Source organism: Rhinatrema bivittatum, chromosome 5 (assembly GCF_901001135.1).
Source record: "Rhinatrema bivittatum chromosome 5, aRhiBiv1.1, whole genome shotgun sequence".
NCBI lineage: Eukaryota > Metazoa > Chordata > Amphibia > Gymnophiona > Rhinatrematidae > Rhinatrema > Rhinatrema bivittatum.
The window spans coordinates 76013855-76034767 of record NC_042619.1 but is presented as its reverse complement, the minus strand read 5'-3'; the positions used below and the strand labels follow the sequence as shown (position 1 = coordinate 76034767).

Here is a 20913-nt window from a genome sequence, read left to right as displayed (position 1 = left end):
CAGACTACATCTAGTAAAGGGGGAGTGGAGGGGGAAGACGAGGGGGGCTACCTAATAAGCCTGAAATTTCTTTAAGCAGTGTTGTGTCAGTTATCTTAATCCAAAGCAAACTATGTGCTGACCTTGTACATATAACTGTATTTTCTCTCTCACATGGGACTAAATTAACTCTCTATGCTTCTTTTACTAAATAATATACATACCTACCTGCCACACACTAATATCACACACTAAATTACAGAATTCTATACAAATCAATCACCTTAATCCATAAAACCATCCATCATCAACTTCAACTTGACCTGGAAATACCTTTCAAACTCTACTCTTCTATCAGACCAACTAGAGACATTTACAAAGGCACTCTTAATGTTCCCCCCACTAAAGCCACACGCCTCGCTATGACCAAAGACAGAGCCTTTTCGATAGCAGGCCCATCGATCTGGAACAGTATCCCATCAAACCTCAGACTGGAGCCATGCCTTTTATCTTTCAGAAAAAGACTTAAAACCTGGCTCTTTCAACAAGCCTTCCCTGAACCACCAGACAATCACTAGTTGGCCTTAATTCCTACCCGGTCTGGCACTCCGCTTCTCAAAGAAAAAATAAATGGACTCTGAGACATTCAGGTTAAAGCACCGTCCTTAAGTTTTTAACTTGTACACTCTATGGTAAAATTCCTTTTACCGGCCTTTCTTCTTTCCAGCTGATTGCAAGCTTCCAAGTTCTCTCCCCCTGTTGATTGTAACTTTGACTTATTCCTACTTACTGTTATCTTTCGTTTACGTGAATTTGTTACTCCAGTTTTTCCCTTTGTTAAATTGTAAACCGATCTGATATGGTAATTTACTATGAAGGTCGGTATAAAAAACTGTTAAATAAATAAATAAATAAATATCATCACATAGTGTCTTGCTGCCACATGACTGCCCTCCATATCCCAGAATATCAAGAAACCCAGAAAATCAAGAATTGGAAGAGCCTGAGTTCAGCTACAGAATATGGGAAAAGCCCACAAAAACCCTCAGTCAGAAGAAAGGAATACAATCACAAGAAAAAAAGATGTTGCAGAGAAACTTTTTCAATATTCAAAATGTAGTAAAAGCTTCAGTAGGGAGAGAGAAATCATGTAAAACCAGAAATCAAGAAATGTTAACAGTTTGAGTTCAGCTGGAGAATATGGGAAAAGCTTTCTTAATAAAGCAAACTTCACAACTTACCAGGAAAACCACACTGATTAGGGAGTGAAACCATTTACATGTTCTGAATGTGATATAACTTCATTCAGAAAGTTTAATTCACAAGAAACCCATATAATTCCACCAAGTAGCAAGATTAAGCTCAAGTAGGGAATGTAATAAAAGCTTATGTCATGAAAATGACATTCGAGTGTACTAATCTGACAATTAACAAGTTTTTCCAACAGAATGACTGACATCTCCCATGTCACTCTGCCTTGCTGCTATACTTCTCATTCTACACCTTGGGAGTCTGTATGACACTCAGATTTGCTGCCATGCCCAGACTTTGCACCCTGAGGTTCTTGCTTCTATTCTATCTTGATGCCTTACTGCAGATTTTACACATTGAGCTAGGATAGGTGGTGATGTCCTTTCGTGGACTGCAAACTGGCTAAAAGACAGGAAACAGAGAGTAGGATTAAATGGACAATTTTCTCAGTGGAAGGGAGTGGGCAGTGGAGTGCCTCAGGGATCTGTATTGGGACCCTTAATTTTCAATATATTTATAAATGATATGGAAAGAAATACAACGGTGAGATAATCAAATTTGCAGATGATACAAAATTGTTCAGCGTAGTTAAATCACAAGGAGATTGTGATAAATTGCAGGACGACCTTGTGAGACTGGAAAATTGGGCATCAAAATAGCAGATGAAATTTAATGTGGATAAGTGCAAGGTGATGCATATAGGGAAAAATAACCCATGCTATAGTTACACAATATTAGGTTCCATATTGGGTGCTATAACCCAAGAAAGAGATCTAGGCATCATAGTGGATAACACATTGAAATCTTCGGTTCAGTGTGCTGCGGCAGTCAAAAAAGCAAACAGAATGTTGGGAATTATTAGAAAGGGAATGGTGAATAAAACGGAAAATGTCATAATGCTTCTGTATCGCTCCATGGTGAGACTGCACCTTGAATACTGTGTACAATTCTGGTCGCCGCATCTCAAAAAAGATATAAATGCGATGGAGAAGGTACAGAGAAGGGCTACCTAAATGACAAGGGGAATGGAACATCTCCCCTATGAGGAAAGACTAAAGAGATTAGGACTTTTCAGCTTGGGGAAGAGACGGCTGAGGGGGGATATGATAGAGATGTTTAAAATCATGAGAGGTCTAGAACGGGTAGATGTGAATCGGTTATTTACTCTTTCGGATAATAGAAAGACTAGGGGGCACTCCATGAAGTTAGCGTGTGGCACATTTAAAACTAATCGGAGAAAGTTCTTTTTTACTCAACGCACAATTAAACTCTGGAATTTGTTGCCAGAGGATGTGGTTAGTGCAGTTAGTATAGCTGTGCTTAAAAAAGGATTGGATAAGTTCTTGGAGGAGAAGTCCATTACCTGCTATTAATTAAGTTGACTTAGAAAATAGCCACTGCTATTACTAGCAACAGTAACATGGAATAGACTTAGTTTTTGGGTACTTGCCAGGTTCTTATGGCCTGGATTGGCCACTGTTGTAAACAGGATGCTGGGCTTGATGGACCCAGTATGGCATGTTCTTATGTTCTGCCACTCTGAGAGGGCAGCTTTGCACTTCTCATATTGCTTTGGTGTGTTGATGCAACTCTTTGTGCTGCTTGACCTTTTATCAGTGACTTGGGGATTTTCCTGAAAACGTTTCTGCTTCATTCCCCCTTTTTGGTGCCACTTTGCCTCTTATACTGATTTCAAGGGTTCATTCCACTGTTACTGGTGCCCTCTTTTAAAGCCTTAGGGCTTTTATATTTACAAAATTTATAGTCTGCCCATCATCAGATATATTGTTCAAGTTTTCTTCCCACTCTAACTTTCTTCTTTGTTATACTGGAGTTTTAATCTCTAGAACAAAGATGTAAAAAACTCGGAAAGATACAAGTTTCTCCTACCATGGGACCTATTTTATAGTTCTTTTTCTTCTACCCTTCACAATCACAGCATGGTTCTCCCACCTGTTTTTTGATTATACTGGGGAGGTTTGTCCACAAAAGCCCTCAGTCAGAAGAAAGAAATACAGGCACAAGAGAAAAAATGTTGAGGTGAAACTATTTTGATACTCAAAATGTGGTAAGAACTTCAGTAGGGAGAAAGAACTCGTGTAAAACCAGAAAATCAAGAAATGGAACAGCCTGAGTTTAGCTACTGAATATGGAAAAAGATTTCTTAATAAAGCAAACCTTACTCTTGCCAGGAAAACCACACTGATTAGAAACCATTTACATGTTTTGAATGTGATGAAAGTTAATTCAGAAATCCCATTTCACAATAAACCCATAAATCCACTCAGCAGCAATATCAAGCTCAAGTAGGAAATTAAATAAAAGGTCATATCACAAAATGAAACTGATGTTGGATCTTTGTCTTACACTAAATCTGACAAGTGGCAATAAATTCCACAGGAAGACAGACATATCTCATGTCACTCTGTCTTGCTGCTAAACCCCTCATGCTATATACCTTGGGAGTCTCTATGCCACTCAGCCTTTCTGCATACCCAGACTTTACACATTGGTGCACTGACACTCTTAGGATGCTATTAATCTTGGTGCCACTTTACCTCTCATGTTGCCTTCGAGGGTTCATGCCACTGTTGTTGTTGCCCTCTTTTGGAGCTGTGGGGTGTTCTTCCCCCCTCTTGCTGTTTCTCTGCTCCTCTGGCAATGTCTTGGAGAACTCATGCACTGCTGGTACCTCTTTACCCTTTTATTTTAAAAACAGATGCAATTTATGCACTTTGCCAGCTAATTTGTGTGCAATGTTACAAAATTACCCCTTTGGTGTCATGTGGTAAATGACTTGACCTTTGTCTACTATACAGGAGAAATATGCTTACATCACAAATAGCAATGCAGCTTGTAGTCAGCTGACAAAAGACTGAACAAACAGGAAGATAGATTGCTTCAAGTCAAGGCAAAAAAAAGGACGCTAGGTGAGCCTCAAACTGGGCTCTAACCCAGTCAGAGACTGATGCCTTGCATATAGAGCCACAGAGTGCTGTAAATAGGCCAAGCTCAGAATAATAATAGCTTAGTAGATTGTCATGCCCCTGAGGATCTAGATTGGTTGGGGGGGGGGGGGTAGAAGGGGAAGGGGTGGTTTAAAAGGGTTTGCTGGGAACACTAAAGTGTATAGGAAACTTCAGGGCTAGAGGCCAAAATGAGTTGAGCCACTGTACCTAGACATGAGTGCTCATACTGATATATGTTTTTATAAGTGGAAGAGTACTGTAAGAGTCTTGTTAAATATTGTGAAGTCTAATTGTGTCAAGTGCAAGGAAGATTGATATACTTTGATTAACTTATCCAGACAGGATTTTGGACTGTGTTTGCATTCTCTATGTTGTATAGTTTTACCTTAAAGTCAAATTACTGAATAAACCTCTGCATATATTTTGGACTGAAGTTGACATATATTGCAGGGAGTCTTCAACCAAGCATGTGAAAAGCAAAGAGGATCCATAGTTGTAAAAAGATGAAAAGACAGCAGCAGTAGCTGGGTCTGTCTGAGTCAGGATGCAAATATTGTAATAACTATAATTAGAAGCTCTTGTGAAAAAGCAGTTAAGCAGCCAGGTCTATCTGGCAGGCAAGCTATGTGCTCCTCTTGTTGACTGGGTTGGTGGTGGATTGCTAGCTGGAAAGACTATGGGGACCTAGAAGTACAGATGTTAAGTTAACAGCTATGCTGGAGTTGGTAGCTGTTTGGATTACGCTGGGATCTTGTGGTTGTACACAGGAGGGGAGGAATGCTGGACGTGAACTAAAGAGGGAATGTTGCCTACTCAGCTACCCAGGAAAGTGAAGTATATTTGGGGAAGACGACAAAAACTTTCTTGAATAAGGAGTGATATCTTACAGGCAGTATGGAAGTGTGGAAGAAATAAGCAGACTGAATGGACCAGTTGGCCGTTTTCTTCCATCATCTATTGTGTTAATATGACTGATCTACCACTCCTAGAAAGTACTCCATAGGACAGGAATGATACATCTGGGATGGACAGTGTGGGAGAATTTAGATTGCTACTGCTATCTATGATAACCAATACTACAGATGAATCTAGAGAATGAATACAAATCAAAGCTGGCAGAAAATAAACAATGCCAATGCAAAAAATGCTTCAATGTTAAGATATTCTGCTAGTCTAATTTGAAAATGCTACTTTTAAAATAAAAGATGTTGCACTATTAATACAAAATGCAAAATAAATTCCATGAAGAAAAGAATCTGATGTTTCTACCTTTTGAATAGAAAATATACAGGTTGATATTCAAAAGTTATCCGTCTAAATGACAAAATGGCGATATTCATCGTCATATGCGGCTACATTCTGGTTAGCTGCATAAATCAGGGATGGCCTGGAGGCAGGTGGGAGGTATTTCCGGGAGGAGCGGAATTAGCTGTATAAGTTATGCGGCTATTTCCGATATTCGGAGTTAGTCACTTAACTTATGCAGCTTGTCGCATTGTAGGGCTGGCCTAAAGTTACCTGGATATACCTATCAGGCTAACTTTAAGATAGCTAGGTATATTCGGCGGCACTGCCATTTTGCTGTATATCTTAGTTAAGGTTAGCTGAACAGATGTATCCGGCTAATTTAAGACCTGATTCACTAAGCGTTTTTCCCATTGATTTAAATGGGAGAAAAGCCTTAATGAATCTGGTCCTTAACTAGCCACTCTGTAGCTGAATATTAGCCCCATAAATAACATGGAAAAACAATTAAATAACCTTCCTCTGGAAAAACAAATATATTATACTGAATAAAACAAAATATATATTTTGTATGGGGCAATCATATTTGTGGTAGTTAATTATTAGAGTATAAAAATACTTACAATGTTTCAAACTGCTATGGTATTATCATATCCCCATTAGAATTTTTCAAAAAGTGATTAATATGTGCAAAACAGTTTTTCTAAAAACTTGTACAAAAATAATCCAAAAATAAATTGTTCAACAACTGTTCAAACAGTACAAAAATCAGGTTCCTCAGCAGTTGAATAAATAGTGTGTCATAACCATTTTCTATTTTACAAATAGTGATAAATTTCTTCTTGCAAAAAGCAGACAGTACTATATTTTGGGAACAGATTTACAAATATTTGATGTTTAATAGATTTATGGTGGCTCATTCCTAAAAAGGCAAGAAAGAAGCCTAATTAAAACAATTATTCTTGCATTGCAATGGAGCTAATTGATTTGGTGTTCGCTGGGCTTGGAAACCCGTGCAGAATTCATAATTCACCAATGAATCTACATCTGGGGAATGCTAGCCCAGAGTCCCACTGAAATACATGCATAGCAAGCAGAGCACGAAGCAAACAAAAAAGTTTGATATAAAAATATTACCAGAAATACAATTCTATTACTGTATCTTTTTACTGTATGCTCCCCTACATAACCTCTTTACTACAGCAGGGTTGCTTTCCTGTAACAGGTATTCTCAGAGGACAGCAGGATGTTAGTCCTCACACATAGGTGACATCATCAGATGGAGCCCAGCATGGAACTTTGATCTCAAAGAATCTAGAACTTTCAAACATGCCCTACTGAGCATGTGCAGCTGTAGCTATCACCCTGTCCTCTAAGCACAATCCCTCTGTCCATGATATAGCTACTACATGGAGAAACCAACTCCCAGGGAAGGCGGGTGGATTTTGTGAGGACTACCATCATGCTACCCTTTGAGAACACCTGTTACAGGTAAACAACTCTGCTTTCTCTGAGGACAAGCAGAATGGTAGTCCTCACATATGGGCGAATCCCTAGCTATCCGAGCAGTACCTCCCGGTTTTAGTGCACATAGGGCTTTTAAAGTTGACCAGTTAGATTGTGCGCCCTCTGGAGACAAAGGAAAATGCCTACTGTACCTCAATGTAACTCGCCTTGAGCCACAATGAAAAGGAAAGAGCTAAATACACAATAACTAAATATGTATCTTGATGTATGCTACATCAGCGTATTCTACCCTTTATGTATACAGAATACGGGGCTGATTTAAACTGTACATTCATATTTTTAGACTTTTATATATCACCATAGTTGGGTGTTTACTGCTATTGCCCACTTTGGACAGGATTCTCTTGGAAATAGCCAACTACAAATACAGTAAAAACAAATACATAAATACTGTACATATTTCACAACAGTGATATGCTAATGGGTTCACAAAGGTTTTCTCATATCTGTAATCACAGGAACATATTTAAAATAAGACTTAGTCCCTCAATTCCAAATTTTTCCTTCCTTTTCTACCTTTAATATTTCTGTCTAGAAACACCACTGCTAAACATCTATGATCAACAATGACAAGTACCTCCACTCTTTCCCAGCATATCCAGCAAGACTGAATATTAGTGGAAAAGGGGGCTTGGACGTTGGATTTCATAGAGGAAGATGACACGGCTTGAAACGTAGAGGCCAATACTTTAACACACTGAGAACATGCTTGAGACTACTATGGAGGGCAGTAGTAGGAAAGGGTTGAAAGTTCAGGTAAAAGACCTAAGAGACAGGAAGACAGCATTGGGTTGAGAATGAGAATTTATATGCTTATCTACCAAACTGGAAGAACTGCAACTAGGCAAACTGGATGGGCCATTTTGGTCTCCTTCTGCTGTCATTTACGACGAGACTATGTAAAGAATGATGTCCCCTAGTAGACCCAAACAGCCTGAGTGGGAACATCTAAGTTTTCACAATGCCTAGGAGTAGACAGAACCAATGCTGTTCAAGTCCAAAGCTTGCTTTTAATATCAGGCACATGTAGAGCATAAATAGAGCAAGACCTGCTCAAATGAGACCTTAGGGAGACTAATTTAAAATAGGGATTATAGTCTTATTAAAACAGGCACATCTTTCATTCCAAGAAATAAACCAGTTTGGGATAAAAGGGGTCATAGGACCAACTGAGGGAGTGAAGAGCAGAGCCAAGAAGGGAGTTAATATTTGATTTTGAAGAAGATCAGTAATAATACTGATTTAGAGGTAATGAACGGAAGTAGTAAGCAAATTACTTATATATCAGATTAGACTATGGAATGCTATATATACATACATACATACATACATATATATATATATATATATATATATATATATGTAAAATAGAGTTTAGCTTATTCGTATGAAGATTTAACTAAAAAAATTACTGACAATATTTTAATCATTTCTGTGGAAGAAAAACCAATCCTCAAAATATACAGACCATAAAACATTTCCGGCAGCAACACTAAATTATTCAGGTCTTCAACAAATAAATGAATGGCTTTCTTTTTCTGAGCAAGTAGAGCAGTCCTGCACAATTTCCAAGTAAATCTTTTATACCCTGTAAAATGTTTTGGAGTCTGCTGAAGTCTATAACAAACAACAAATAATTTCATTTTATGCATGCCTTGTCTTGAACAAGTAATACAGTATTGCACAATATTTAAATAGACCTTCCTAACAAAGCAAAATGATTCTTGGTTTCTGCTGAATCAGATCTAATTTGCTTGAAATGTGCTACCATAATGTAATACAAATAATAGTAATAATAAATTAAATAAACTGCAGACACAAACATGGCTTAGAAAATAACCCTTTTCTCTCAGGTTGTACTGCTCTGAAAGGCTGCTTGTGCATATGTAGCTAGAAAGCAGCCCCATAAGACAACCAGTTATATAACTGTACTAAGGAACATCGGTATGCCTGCAATGACAATTCAAGCTATCTGAATAAATAAACACTGCATGTTTTGCAAAATTCAGAGTGAATAATGAATATGGCAGTTGGAAATTTTCAGCCAAAGTTCAGAAAATTTAGAAATAATCTGCTCCTTGGGTATTGACATGCCCACAAACCTGGTGCACCATACATTTTTTCCCATGTCATAAATTTTAATTTCCCAAACTATAGTAAGTATCCCAATGAAGATTAATTACTGCAGTCACTTACATAAAGCCCCATGCAGTTTATTCCTAACCTGTTGTCAGAATGCACCTGTGTGGAAATGCACCTGCATGGAAAAATTAAATGTCTAGTCCTGGATGAGAAAATTATTTGTATGAACCAAGAAACAAACCATTACAAAAAGTGAACTTACTATTTAACCATTTATCTATTTATTTATTTATTTAAAGCATTTTAGCCCGTTGATCTATAAAATTCAGCAGGTAACATAATAACATTCATAATATGCAATCATAAACACATTTATTAAAAACTATGAACATTGATTTTCCAATGGAAGGCAAGATGCCTGTTCTCACATATGAGGTGACATCATCACATGGAGCCCAGCATGGAACTTTGATTTCAAAGCTTCTAAAAACTTTGAGCATGCACTACTAGGCATGTGCAGTCCTACCACTTCTCTGCCTCCCAGGCAGGATCCCCTCAGTTCATGATAAAGCCAAGACTTGGAGAAACCAACTCCAAGAGGTGGTGGGAGGGATTTTGTGAGGAATAGCAACTAGTTAGCAACTAGAAGCGTGCATAGCAACAATATACTAGGAAAAAACTTTGAAGAAAATGGGAAAGGCATTAGGGTCTGAAGCAAATAGATCACACCTACTGAGTGACCACTAACAAAGATTTGACCTTCCAGGTCATATATTATGCTAACAAGAGTACAAAAGCTCAAAAAAGCTTCTAAACATTGGGTGAGCATCTTGTCGATATCCTATGATACAGTGGAAGGCTCAGTGCTGAGCTTTGACTGAAGCTCACCCAATATAAAGCATACAACTAAGGCTGTATGGAGAAATACTTACCTTCTACATAGTGGAAAATCACCAATTTCACCCAAATGAAATTGAACTGCATCGGTTAACCGACCAATACAGGGAAATGTAGAAGGCTGTTAGACAGGGTTTCTGTGAAACAGGGGAAAAGGTTCTAGGATCCTTCCCTCTAGCCACACCATGGGCTTCCTTCCTGAAATCCCTTTTGGATGCCAGAGGAATAGGAGATAGATTACCAGACATATTCTGGGGCTGTGGTGCCATGCCTCTGAGATCTGGGCTAAGACTGCCTGAACCCAATGCTAGAAGCCCCTAACCCATACAGATCAATGTTGGGTAATTGCCCAACCTGAAAAGTTCCCTGATGAATGTTCACTGTAGGAGCTTCCACAGAATCTATCTCAGCCAACAGGGAGCTACGAGGAGCCTCGCTGCCTAGATTCTTCTCAGTTTACATAGGGCCTTGTAAACTGAGTAATTTGAAGAAAGACTCTAGCCTAGGGTAAGAATGCTGAAACTTAAGTCCAGGAACCTCTCTGTGAAGAGATGGAAAAGCAGTACTGCAGGATATGCACCTGTGAAAATCTGGACTTTACCCCTGAATAGGGACTAGTGAGAGCTCAAGACTTGGGATCAGTTTGACCATTAGGACCGACTTCATGTCCATTTTGCCTGGGGCTTTGAATCCAACTGCTAAAAAAAACAAAAAACTCCATCTATATCTTCAAAATAGCTTCTTGCTAAACAAGATAGAATTAATGTCTGTTTGGACAAGGAACATTTCGTCAACCAAACAAATCCTCAATGACTTTAGATTACACTTTCTGTTCTTCACTAAAGGAGAAGAGGGAAAATCCCTATGCAACCCCAAGAATCTGAGTGTGGAGCCCCTTATATAAGCTCCCAAACCATGTTTGAACATATCTATAGCCAAGACAAGTTGTTCTAGACACCTTGGCATGAATCAGTCACGAGGACAGGGTCTCTCATAGTTGAGCACTGCGGATGTTGCCCGAGACATGGAGAGGATGGAACCACCCTGCTTTAGGGGTCAGTGTAAAAACTGAGCGTGATGATGACCTGGTCTTGAACAGACATCAAGTGGCATGTTTATGCTCTCTGCAGCAGGAATTCAACAGACAATCTTCTTACGTGGGAGAATGCTCATCCCAGCTTTCAGGGAGAGGATTCCTAGTAGATGAAATCCACTAATAACTGTGTGCGCTGACTTTGCCTTGCAGTAGCATGCCACGTCTTGCAATATCTAGAGTAAGCCCCTGTACGAACTACCGGTGCAAGTTTTTTCCACCCTGATGGGTGACTGCTCATAGGCACCATTTCAAGCGGCACTACACGAGTAAGGAACATCTGGATGTTGGTGCCAGACTTCTCTCTTCTCCTGAATCCAGCATAGGGCACTGTCCTAAAAGGACAGATGGTTCAGGTAGAAAGAAGCTACTCAGAAGTAGCCTTCCACAACAAAGGAGAATAAATACATCCCCTTTTCTGAGAAGGAAGCAAGCTGCTAAGAGAAAAACATCTCAAGATCTCCCTTAGCAGGCCTTTTATAAAGCACTTACATCCATAGGATGGAAATGAGTCATCAGTGTAAGTTGGCATTAGCACCATGGTCCTCTGATAACAAAGGATGAACATTCCCAGATACTGAAAAGCTGCAAATGCATTTCTCAGAGAGTGATTTGGAAGAGTATCGAATAGGAGTACCCTCCTATTGATAACCGGAGTATCTTGGATACTATGAATTTATCTACAATCATCACCCCCTCAACTGGGAGGAATTACAGTAGCAACACTGGGATCTGGGCAATGATCCACTTATCCTATCAAACCCCAAAGCCAGGTTCTGGCTATGCTGTGCTGTAGTTCTTAGGCCCTCCACTCACTGTCACAAGAGTGAGGAACAAACTGCTTACAAGTGAAGAGATCACAGAAAGATCCTCTCCTCTAAATATGGTACCCCACTCCTAAACCTCGGCTGTGGATAGTGGGGCTATAATGGCAACAGAGTGGGCAGCCAGTGACCGTAACACTATGTAACGTTTCTTAAAAAAAAAGCAGTTCACTAGCATCAGGAATGAAAAACGCTAAGGTCTAACAGACCTCAGTTCCATATCCAGAGGACTGGAAGGAGCTGTTCCGACAACCCCCTGGCTGACCCTCTTGTCTTTCTCAGTAGAGGGTGTAAGTGGGTTTAGGGATGCAGGGATGTGTCTGCTGCAAGACCCTGCCAGCTGCCCTCCCACCTTACTTGTGATCCTAAGTCAGGAAAAAGGCAACATGTATTCTCCCCAGAAATAAGACTTACTTATCAGATATGGCAGGATATAGCATTTAGAAAGTAACAACAATTCCAATCTCTAACCTCCTCGTCACTAAGCATCGGTTTTTCCTAAAGAAAGTTCTGTATCATGGGTGGTAACAGACATGGCATAAACTTTAGCTTGCTTAATATATTAACACTTATGGCTCCCTTACTTACCCTTGGTCTGGGCTTCAAGCGATGTCTCTGTTCACCTCTGAAGCAGGCTCTGGCTGGAGAGCTGGAGAATATGGGCTGGGGAGAGGCCTGCTTCCTGGGCGTGGTACTGGCAGAGCCGGCAGGTGGTCCCAGAAGGAGACTTGCTTCTGGCTCTGGTACTTGTCAGCTGTCTGGGCTTGTGCTTGCCCCTCACTGTCTCAGACTCCGTCCTACTCTCCGCAGCTGAGTGGGCACCTCATCTCTCCGGTCTCTGGGACACACCTATGCTTCTACCTTCAATTGCAGAGCGTGCTGGTCTCTAGCTCCTCCTTGAAGAATGCCCTGCCAAGACAGGCTGGCAGGCAGGAGGGGAGGCCACATCATCCAGAAGTGATAATTAAGTTAGGCACATGGAGACTACTGCAGTTCCCAAGATTGCATGGAGGATGAGCTCTCCTCCCCATGGGAACACTTCTCCATCCGGCACTAGCTGAGGCCAGTACATGGATCAAGGGGGAACTGATGACACTGGCACACTGGCTGTGTCCTCCTGGATCCTTCGATGATGGGACCTCCGTTGATGCCCATCAGTTGGACTAATACTCATGGAGCTCCTGCCTGGAATGCTCTCTAAAAATGACAGAAGCCTCACATGGAGGGGCCTCCAGAGACACACTGGTCTGTATCCAGGCAAGTCCCTGAATCTGGGGTAAGATGCCTGGCTCTGAAAGCTGCAGGCCCCATGAGGCATTAGACTAAGGCAAAAAAATACAACATAAAGACTGAGAAAAAAACTTAGACTAGGCTGTGCTGGGTATTAAGCAGGTGTACCAGCAGAAATACAGTAAAAGTTAAAAAAAAAGATAAAAACAAAACAGACAAAAATTATCTAAAGGTAACAAAGAAAAAACAAATTTGTGAGGCCCTGCAAGAAAAACACAGCTCCTGCATCTCTAGAAACTTTCACTGTAGTAGCTGCAAGAGAGAATAAAAAACAAATGACTTGCAGGCTCTGAGTCAAAAATGAGACTGAAGGGCCTTGTCTAAGGAGGCAGGAGGTGGCTAGGGCTGCGCATGCTGAAAGCTTCTAGAAGCTTTGAAATAAAAGTTCCGTGCTGAGCTCCATCTGATGACATCATCCCACATGTGAAGATTGCCATCCTACTTGTCCTCAGAAACAACTACATCATAAATTGTAGCCAAATAAGCCCCCATGGATGGGTATTAGAGAACTTGTCAGGTGGATGTGAGAGATTTATTCTCTCAGGAACAAGCCAAAAATCAGTAAACCTTGCAAGCTAAATTGATGTCTCTTCCAAATACTTATCCCAAGAGATAAATTTCATGGCCAGTGGTAAATTGGGCAAGATAGAAGTGGCTTTTGCAGCATTAAACAGAGTCAAGAGGTCCCCACAAGACCCTACATCACCACAGTAAATGACTGCTGGCAAGGAAACTGAAACCTCCCTTACCATGATTATGAAAGAGCTGCAGTCTTTAAATGACAGAAAATTATGGTGCAGCTAAAGAAATAAATTAAAATGGAGTGGATTCTCTTAGATATGCAAAATAGTTTTGCATGCATCCTAAAATGGCTAACAGATGATGCACTGATTTTTACTGTACATCTACTAAAATAGTCTCTTTAGAGTGTAGAAAAAAATAGTATGCATGCTAATCCCCAAAAGCGTAGCAAATACATCAAAATCTCCTATGCTAATTGACCCAAAAAGAAAGGACTTTATCATGGAGGATTTCCTCCCTTCCCTCCCAAACACACAATCAAGTGTCCTCAGCGGCTTCAATGCATCCTCTCCTCTATCAAAATGAACCCTGAAAGCTCAATGTCCTCCCTCCCTCACCCTCCCCTCTGGCAGGCGTCTACTCTTCTACTTGTAGTAACATACAATCCACTGCCGGAAAAACTAAGAATTATTATAAAAGCCCTAGAGTCACTATTCCTGGAGGATGAGTCACTGAAAGAAATATTCTTGCTCCTCTGATAACTTTCCACCTAATCCGAAGCAAAAACTAGTAAGAAGCAAGCTTCTAACAGAAACTCAGAGAGAAGAAAATGGTACATATCCCCGCAATGTACAACGCTGCAAATGTGGCAGACAGTCTTGGTTCTACTGAATTATATATTGTACCTAAAACAAGAGGTGAGGCTCCAGATACAATTCTACAGGCCGAAGACAAGACTCATGCTAACTTCTGTGAACCAACATGAAATACTACAAAATGCTGATGCTAGTGGAAAAGCCAAGAGCTAAATATTTGCTGTAACTGCTGGAGGAGAAGTCCATTACCTGCTATTAGTTAAATTGACTTAGAAAATAGCCACTGCTATTACTAGTAACAGTAGCATGGAATAGACTTAGTTTTTGGGTACTTGCCAAGTTCTTATGGCCTGGATTGGCCACTGTTGGAAACAGGATGCTGGGCCTGATGGACCCTTGGTCTGACCCAGTATGGCATGTTCTTATGTTCTTAAACGTCTACAGTTCCTGTGCGCGTATAGACACTGCAAGGCCACCATCCTGTTATTCTTTTGGTTTCCCAAAACAATAGGAGACATATTTGCTGGTGCAGACACAACGTCTTTTAAGTGGAAATTCACAATTACTCTGTCCAGAGTGGCATGCAATGTGACCCATGATTAATAGGGATTACATCGCCAGCAGGTATAAGAAATGAGACAAGACAAAGGAACTTTGCATCCAAACGTGCTTCATGATGAAGGCTGTAGACTTATCATTTGACCTCCCTACCCTTTGATCTACAAGAACAGTTTTGGCTCAACTGCCTGTTAGTCCTACTGTTATACTTGCAATATTAAGGAGTAGACCCTTAGGGGTAGATTTTATAAATTTGCGCACACGCGTACTTTTGATCGTGCACCAGGCACGAACAAGAGTACACGGGATTTCAATAGATAGGCGCGTAGCTGGGCGTATCCATTAAAATCCGGGGTCGGTACGCGCAAGGCTGCCCAAAATTGGCAGCCTGCGTGCGCCGAGCATCCTGCCTCCGTTCCCTCCGAAATCGGAGCGGCCTCGGAGGGAACTTTCCTTCGGCTTCCCCCTCCCTTCCCCTACCTAACCCACCCCCCTGGCCCTATCTACCCCCCCCCCCCACCTTTGTTGTACAAGTTACGCCTGCTCGAAGCAGGCGTAACTTGCGAGTGTTGGGCCGGCTGCCGGCGCATCATGGTCCGGTCCGGGGGCTGGTCCGGAGGCCACGGCCACGCCCCCAGAACACCCCCAATGATGCGCCGGCCGTGACACGCCCCCCGGAATGCCCCCGATGACGCGCCAGCCACGACACGCCTCCCGACACGCCCCGTCCTGGGGCTTGTGCGCGCTGCCGAGCCTACTCAACATAGGCTCGGCGTGCACAGGGGGAGTTTGGGCCACGTTTTCGGGGGGGTACGCGTGTACCCCTTTGAAAATCTGGCCCTTAGTCTCTTTACACATTCTCTCTGAAATCCCATGTACATGCAAATATCTAAATTTCTGTATAAATACACACAATCTGATATTGTAGCTGTAGTCATTATAATAGTTTATTTGATTGACTTTCTGATCTCCAAGAATTGTTTTTAATTGTAAGTTTTATAGAGGTCCATATTCAAAGACATTTAGCCAGATAACTCAGAAGTTATCCAGCTTAAATGAATATTTTGACACTTATCTGGCTAAATAAATATTAGCTGATATCTTATTATTCAGCTAAAATTTGGATGGACAAGTTAGAGGCATTCTGGAAGCGGTAACTGGGAAGAGCTGAGTGAGCAAAAGAAGTTATTTGGCTACCTCCGATATTCAGAATTAGCCAGATAAGTTATCCGGCTAAGTCTGGTTGTTCTGTAGATTTGCCCTAAAGTTAGCCCGATAAACTTATCGGGCTAACTTTAGGATAGTTGGATATAGTCAGCGGTATAGTCATACCGCCTAATATATAGGTTAAGTTAGCTGGATAAGTTTATCCAGATAATTTGCCAAGCCATACACTATCTACATATGGACCTCCTAGTTTAATTTGGTATTTTTACCACTAATTCCCCTCAAAAATTGTTACCACAAGCTATGCTAAGCCACATATCACAGGACTCCTGTCACCCAAATGGAAAAGCTATTCAACATAAGGGAATTCTACTCATGCTCCACCACTAATGTGGTATATATTATTCAGTGCAGAAAATATCAAGAAGGATGCTACACTGGTAAGGCAGGTCAGACATTAAAAGCAAAAATCAATTCACACAGACACAAGATCAATTGCCACAGAGACCATGGTGGCACCTCAGTCAGGGAGCACTTTTTGGGACAAGGCCACTTCATCAATGACCTTATGAACAGGTTACTAAGAGGAAATGTTAAAGTAATCAGTAGAGCTTTTGGAATTAAAATGATCAAACATTTTGTAATTCACATATAGTGGGGAATTTCCAAACAGCATATATATGTAGGGCTGAAGTATGCAGGTACTTTGTTACACCCTGCTTGCAGCAGGATGTAACTTTCTGCATGCAGCCGCATGTGCAGACTTTAAACAATCAAAAGTAGGCATGGAAATCCTCTGTCTGTCTTCCCACAACCCCCCAGAACACCTACTACGAGTGAGGGTAAACATGTGTGTAAAATTGTTTCTCTCATGTACTTTTACAAGCGCAGTCCCGCGGCTGATTTTCAAAGTTAGCCCTGACGCACAGAAAGCAGGGCTTTATGTACAAAAGTTGCTCTGAATATCAACCCTAGAAGGACTGAACAGAGACTACCTGACAAACTCCTACTGCCTTGCTGTCACCTTTGTTATTACTCTAACACATCAACTCCCTAACCTCCCCCTTTCCCCTACCCACAACCATTGTAATGTATTTTATGATTCACTTGTATTATTTTAGCAATGTCTTCTCTTGCTTCTCTGACCTGTTCATTTTATTTGCACCTGAGGAAGGGAGTGTTAAGCGTCTAAAGTTAGTCCTGTCATAAGTTAGTCCATTCATTTTTTTGTTTGCTGATCTTATTTCTGTGCATTCAAGTGAACTAACATGATAATAATACTATTTGATGCCTCTAACTAAAAAATTATAGATATATTACTATCATCGGCCTTAAAGCTCATTAACACTAACTGAAAGGATAGTTCCTTGCTAGCAATACAGGCTTGGAGGAATATAACATGTCGAAAAATAAAACAGATTTAGAAATGTTCAGGAAACCATTAGGTATCCCATATGCTGTAATTACAACATTTTCTGTTGTATCATTAGATAATATATGTTGTACAATATGGTAATAGTGTCATGCCAGACACATTAACATTATATTCACTACATGGGAATTGTACAAAAATAATTCTTGCGAACACAATAAAATATATGAACATAGATAAGCCCCCAAATATATTTATTCTTTTAGCAAAAGACTACTAGACTACTTTTTTATTCTCATGTTCATGTCTGCTTGTTTTCCTAGGATCAAGTAATAAAAAGACAAATTAAGCACATGAGTAAGTCTGTGATCAGACTTGGGTTCTTATTGGACAGGTGTGTCACAGCACAAGAAAAAATCTGTCACAATTAGCATCATTATAGGAGGTCTCAGTAGCAAGATCCCATAGAGAACATACAGCTCCACTGCATCAGAGGTGATTCCTATAGCAAAAGAATTACATACAACGCAGGACACCATTAGCAAGGACAGAGAGATTTCTACTGATGATATAGAAAAGAACTGTGTGAGAGCCATGCTACATTACAAAGCAGCCTAAGCCTATGCAGACAAAGTATGCACAACAGAAACAAAGGTTAGCTAGCTACTAGTATTGCAAATGAGTCTTGCTCGGTGTTTTATTGTTCGTGGCAGTAATTTATTTTAATAAACATGGCTGTAAAGTTTTACGTTAATAAATGAAGGAAGAGGGATTCAATTATGCTTTGTAAAGCTGCCAAGTTGCTGACTGCAGGCAGCAAGGATGGAATGCTGCAGACTTCAAGTGATCATCAAGTTGTCTCTTCTGGCAGAGCTGCAGGGTTCAAACATAGTGTGCAAAATAACAAATACACTGGGAAGAGGGAAGGTGGGAGAGTAATTAAAAAAATGTAAAATGAAACAGCCAGCCGGCTGAACAAGGTATGAAGAGGCAGGCTTAACATACAGGGGTATGGAAGAAATATTTAAAAAAACCAAAAAAAAGTACAAGGGGGCCAGTCTGGTGGCTACTGCTGTGCACTGCCACGTGGAATCTCCCCGATTTGATCCCCCACTCAGGTCTTCCACTCTCCTGATTGGCTGGGGCTAGGGATATTGCAGATAAAGTGGGGGGGAATCATGGTTATTGCTTAAAGGTGATACCTGGTGGGCAGATTCAGGGCCCATGACTGCAGGGTCCTGGAAGGAGTCCTTGTGTACGACCTCTGGCCCACGACAATCACTGCAAAGACCAGACTAGCTACGTTGGAGGCGGGAAGGAATACAAAATAGAGGAAAACTCTCCCGGTAGTTGGCAATGAAGGCTCATGGTGCCAGATCCTAGGCCAGGTTCTAAGGAAGCTGGAAGTATAAAGGAACAGGAGAAACTGCCACAGCTCCAACCGCCCCCCCCCAAAAAAAAAAAACAACAAAAAAAACCAGTGAAAAGTACAGGAAATTGGGACATAGGAGAAGGGGAAAATGGGTAAATAGAGGATGGCTATTTATCCTGCCAAATGATATTAAAACAAGGTAATACTCTGTGAAGCTAACAATCAGCACATTTAAAACAAATCATGGAAAGTATTTTTTTTCTCCCAACACCCAATCAAGCTGTGGAATCTGTTGCCAGAGGATGTGGTCAAGTTAACTAGCTTAGCAAGTTTTTAAAGAGGTCCGGGACAAGTTCCTGGAGAAAAGATTCATAAAACATTAGCCAAGTAGACTAGGAAAAGTCATTGCTATTCCTGGGAGTAACAAGAAATTGATCTACTTCTTGGGATCTGCTAGATAATTGTGAGCTGAACTGGCCACTGTTGGTGAGAGGATGCTGGGCTCGATGGACCTTCATCTGTCTCAGCATGGCATATCTTATGTTCTTATGAGCTGCATAAAAGTCTTTTTCGGCTGCCAATTTCTGTGTTTCTATAACAAAAGTAATTAAAGTGCTGGCTATTTTAGCACATGGTGGATTTTCCAGGGGTCACCCTAACAAACCACTAGTGTGGAATACCATCTATGATAACATCTGTGACATTACCACCCAAGATAACCCTAGTGGGAGTCATTTTCAAAAGGATTTAAGTGCAGAAACCCTAGTGTTCTGTGCATAAATCCCCGTTTGAAATCAGTTTGGGATGTATGCGTGAAACACAAGTTTGCGCGTACTTTTACACACCTAAAAGTACATTTTCAAAGGGGATCGTGCATAAAAATAGTATATATACGTGTATGTAGCATGTATGCACATATCTGCTATTTTATAAATGTTGAAAATGTGTATTTTTGGTTTTGTACATATATTTTACTGGTGTAAAAAGGGGCAGTCTAGGAGCATTCTGGGGTGGGGTTCAGAAGTAAGCATGATGGTTGCTATTTTATGAGATATATGCATATATATTATCAAAATTATTTGTATACTTTTACACCTGCCAATTGACTTCTGCAAGTGAAATTAGACTTGTCTGTTGGGTGGGAAGTCTGGATGAACTGGTGGGGGTTCAGAGCGAAGAGCTAGAGAGTTTAGGCGAACTGGTGAATTGGTGAATCCAATTACACATGCGTGTAAATATTTTCAAAATGGTACATGCACATATTTTACAAAATATCTACCTCCGCATTTAATTCTGGGTGTTTATTCATGCAGTGTCAAATTCTTTTGCACATAAAATATACACGTGTATATTTATAAAACGGGTAGAGAAAAGTATGCGGGGGTGGGGGGGGGGGTTTGCCTTGGAAATACACCTGCTTACTTTTGGAGCAGAAATATCCAGTATCTTATAAACTGTGCTGCTCCCGCCCCACAGTTTATAAAATACTAGCATTAATTTCCATGTGTCCACTTATGCCTGCAAATACTGTAACGTGCATAGGTTTGAAAGTTGGGCTGATATTAAGTAGGTATACCAGAAAGGCAGAGTTGGGCAGAAAAAGGATTTATGCATATACTTTTGATTTTCAAAAGTATGCACGTAATCCATGTGCACAGCTATACCCCTTTGAAAATTTTAGCTAAAGTCTGCTGGTAAAAAGTAGTCGCAACCTTTAGCCTATGCGTGCTGTTTGAAAATCCTGTGCAGGTGAGATTTTGTATCATTTTTTGTCAACATGCTTTCTGAGATGGCAACTGAGAATTCACAGAGAATCCACTTAAAGAACATTAAGAACAGTTTAAAAGTAAAATGCATTTTTATGAAGGATGATACACAAGCTATCTTCTTTTTTAGAATACTGCAGTTTTAAGATATCAAATATTTTCTTTATGGTTATCAAATCCATAA

At 40.5% G+C, this 20913-nt stretch overlaps 1 protein-coding gene across 3 annotated transcripts in view; it reads right to left on the bottom strand.

Annotated features, from left to right (window-relative positions):
* DDX10 (DEAD-box helicase 10) overlaps positions 1-20913 on the bottom strand; it is a 759707-nt gene that overhangs the window by 13334 nt on the left and 725460 nt on the right. The window contains exon 18 of one of the 3 annotated variants that reach the window (XM_029602477.1): positions 3789-3931. The exons of the other annotated variants lie outside the window; for them this stretch is intronic. Within the exon in view, the coding sequence (XP_029458337.1) occupies positions 3811-3931 (121 nt within the window). The 3' untranslated portion in view covers positions 3789-3810. The remainder of the gene's footprint in view (positions 1-3788; positions 3932-20913) is intronic. 3 annotated transcript variants of the gene reach the window in all.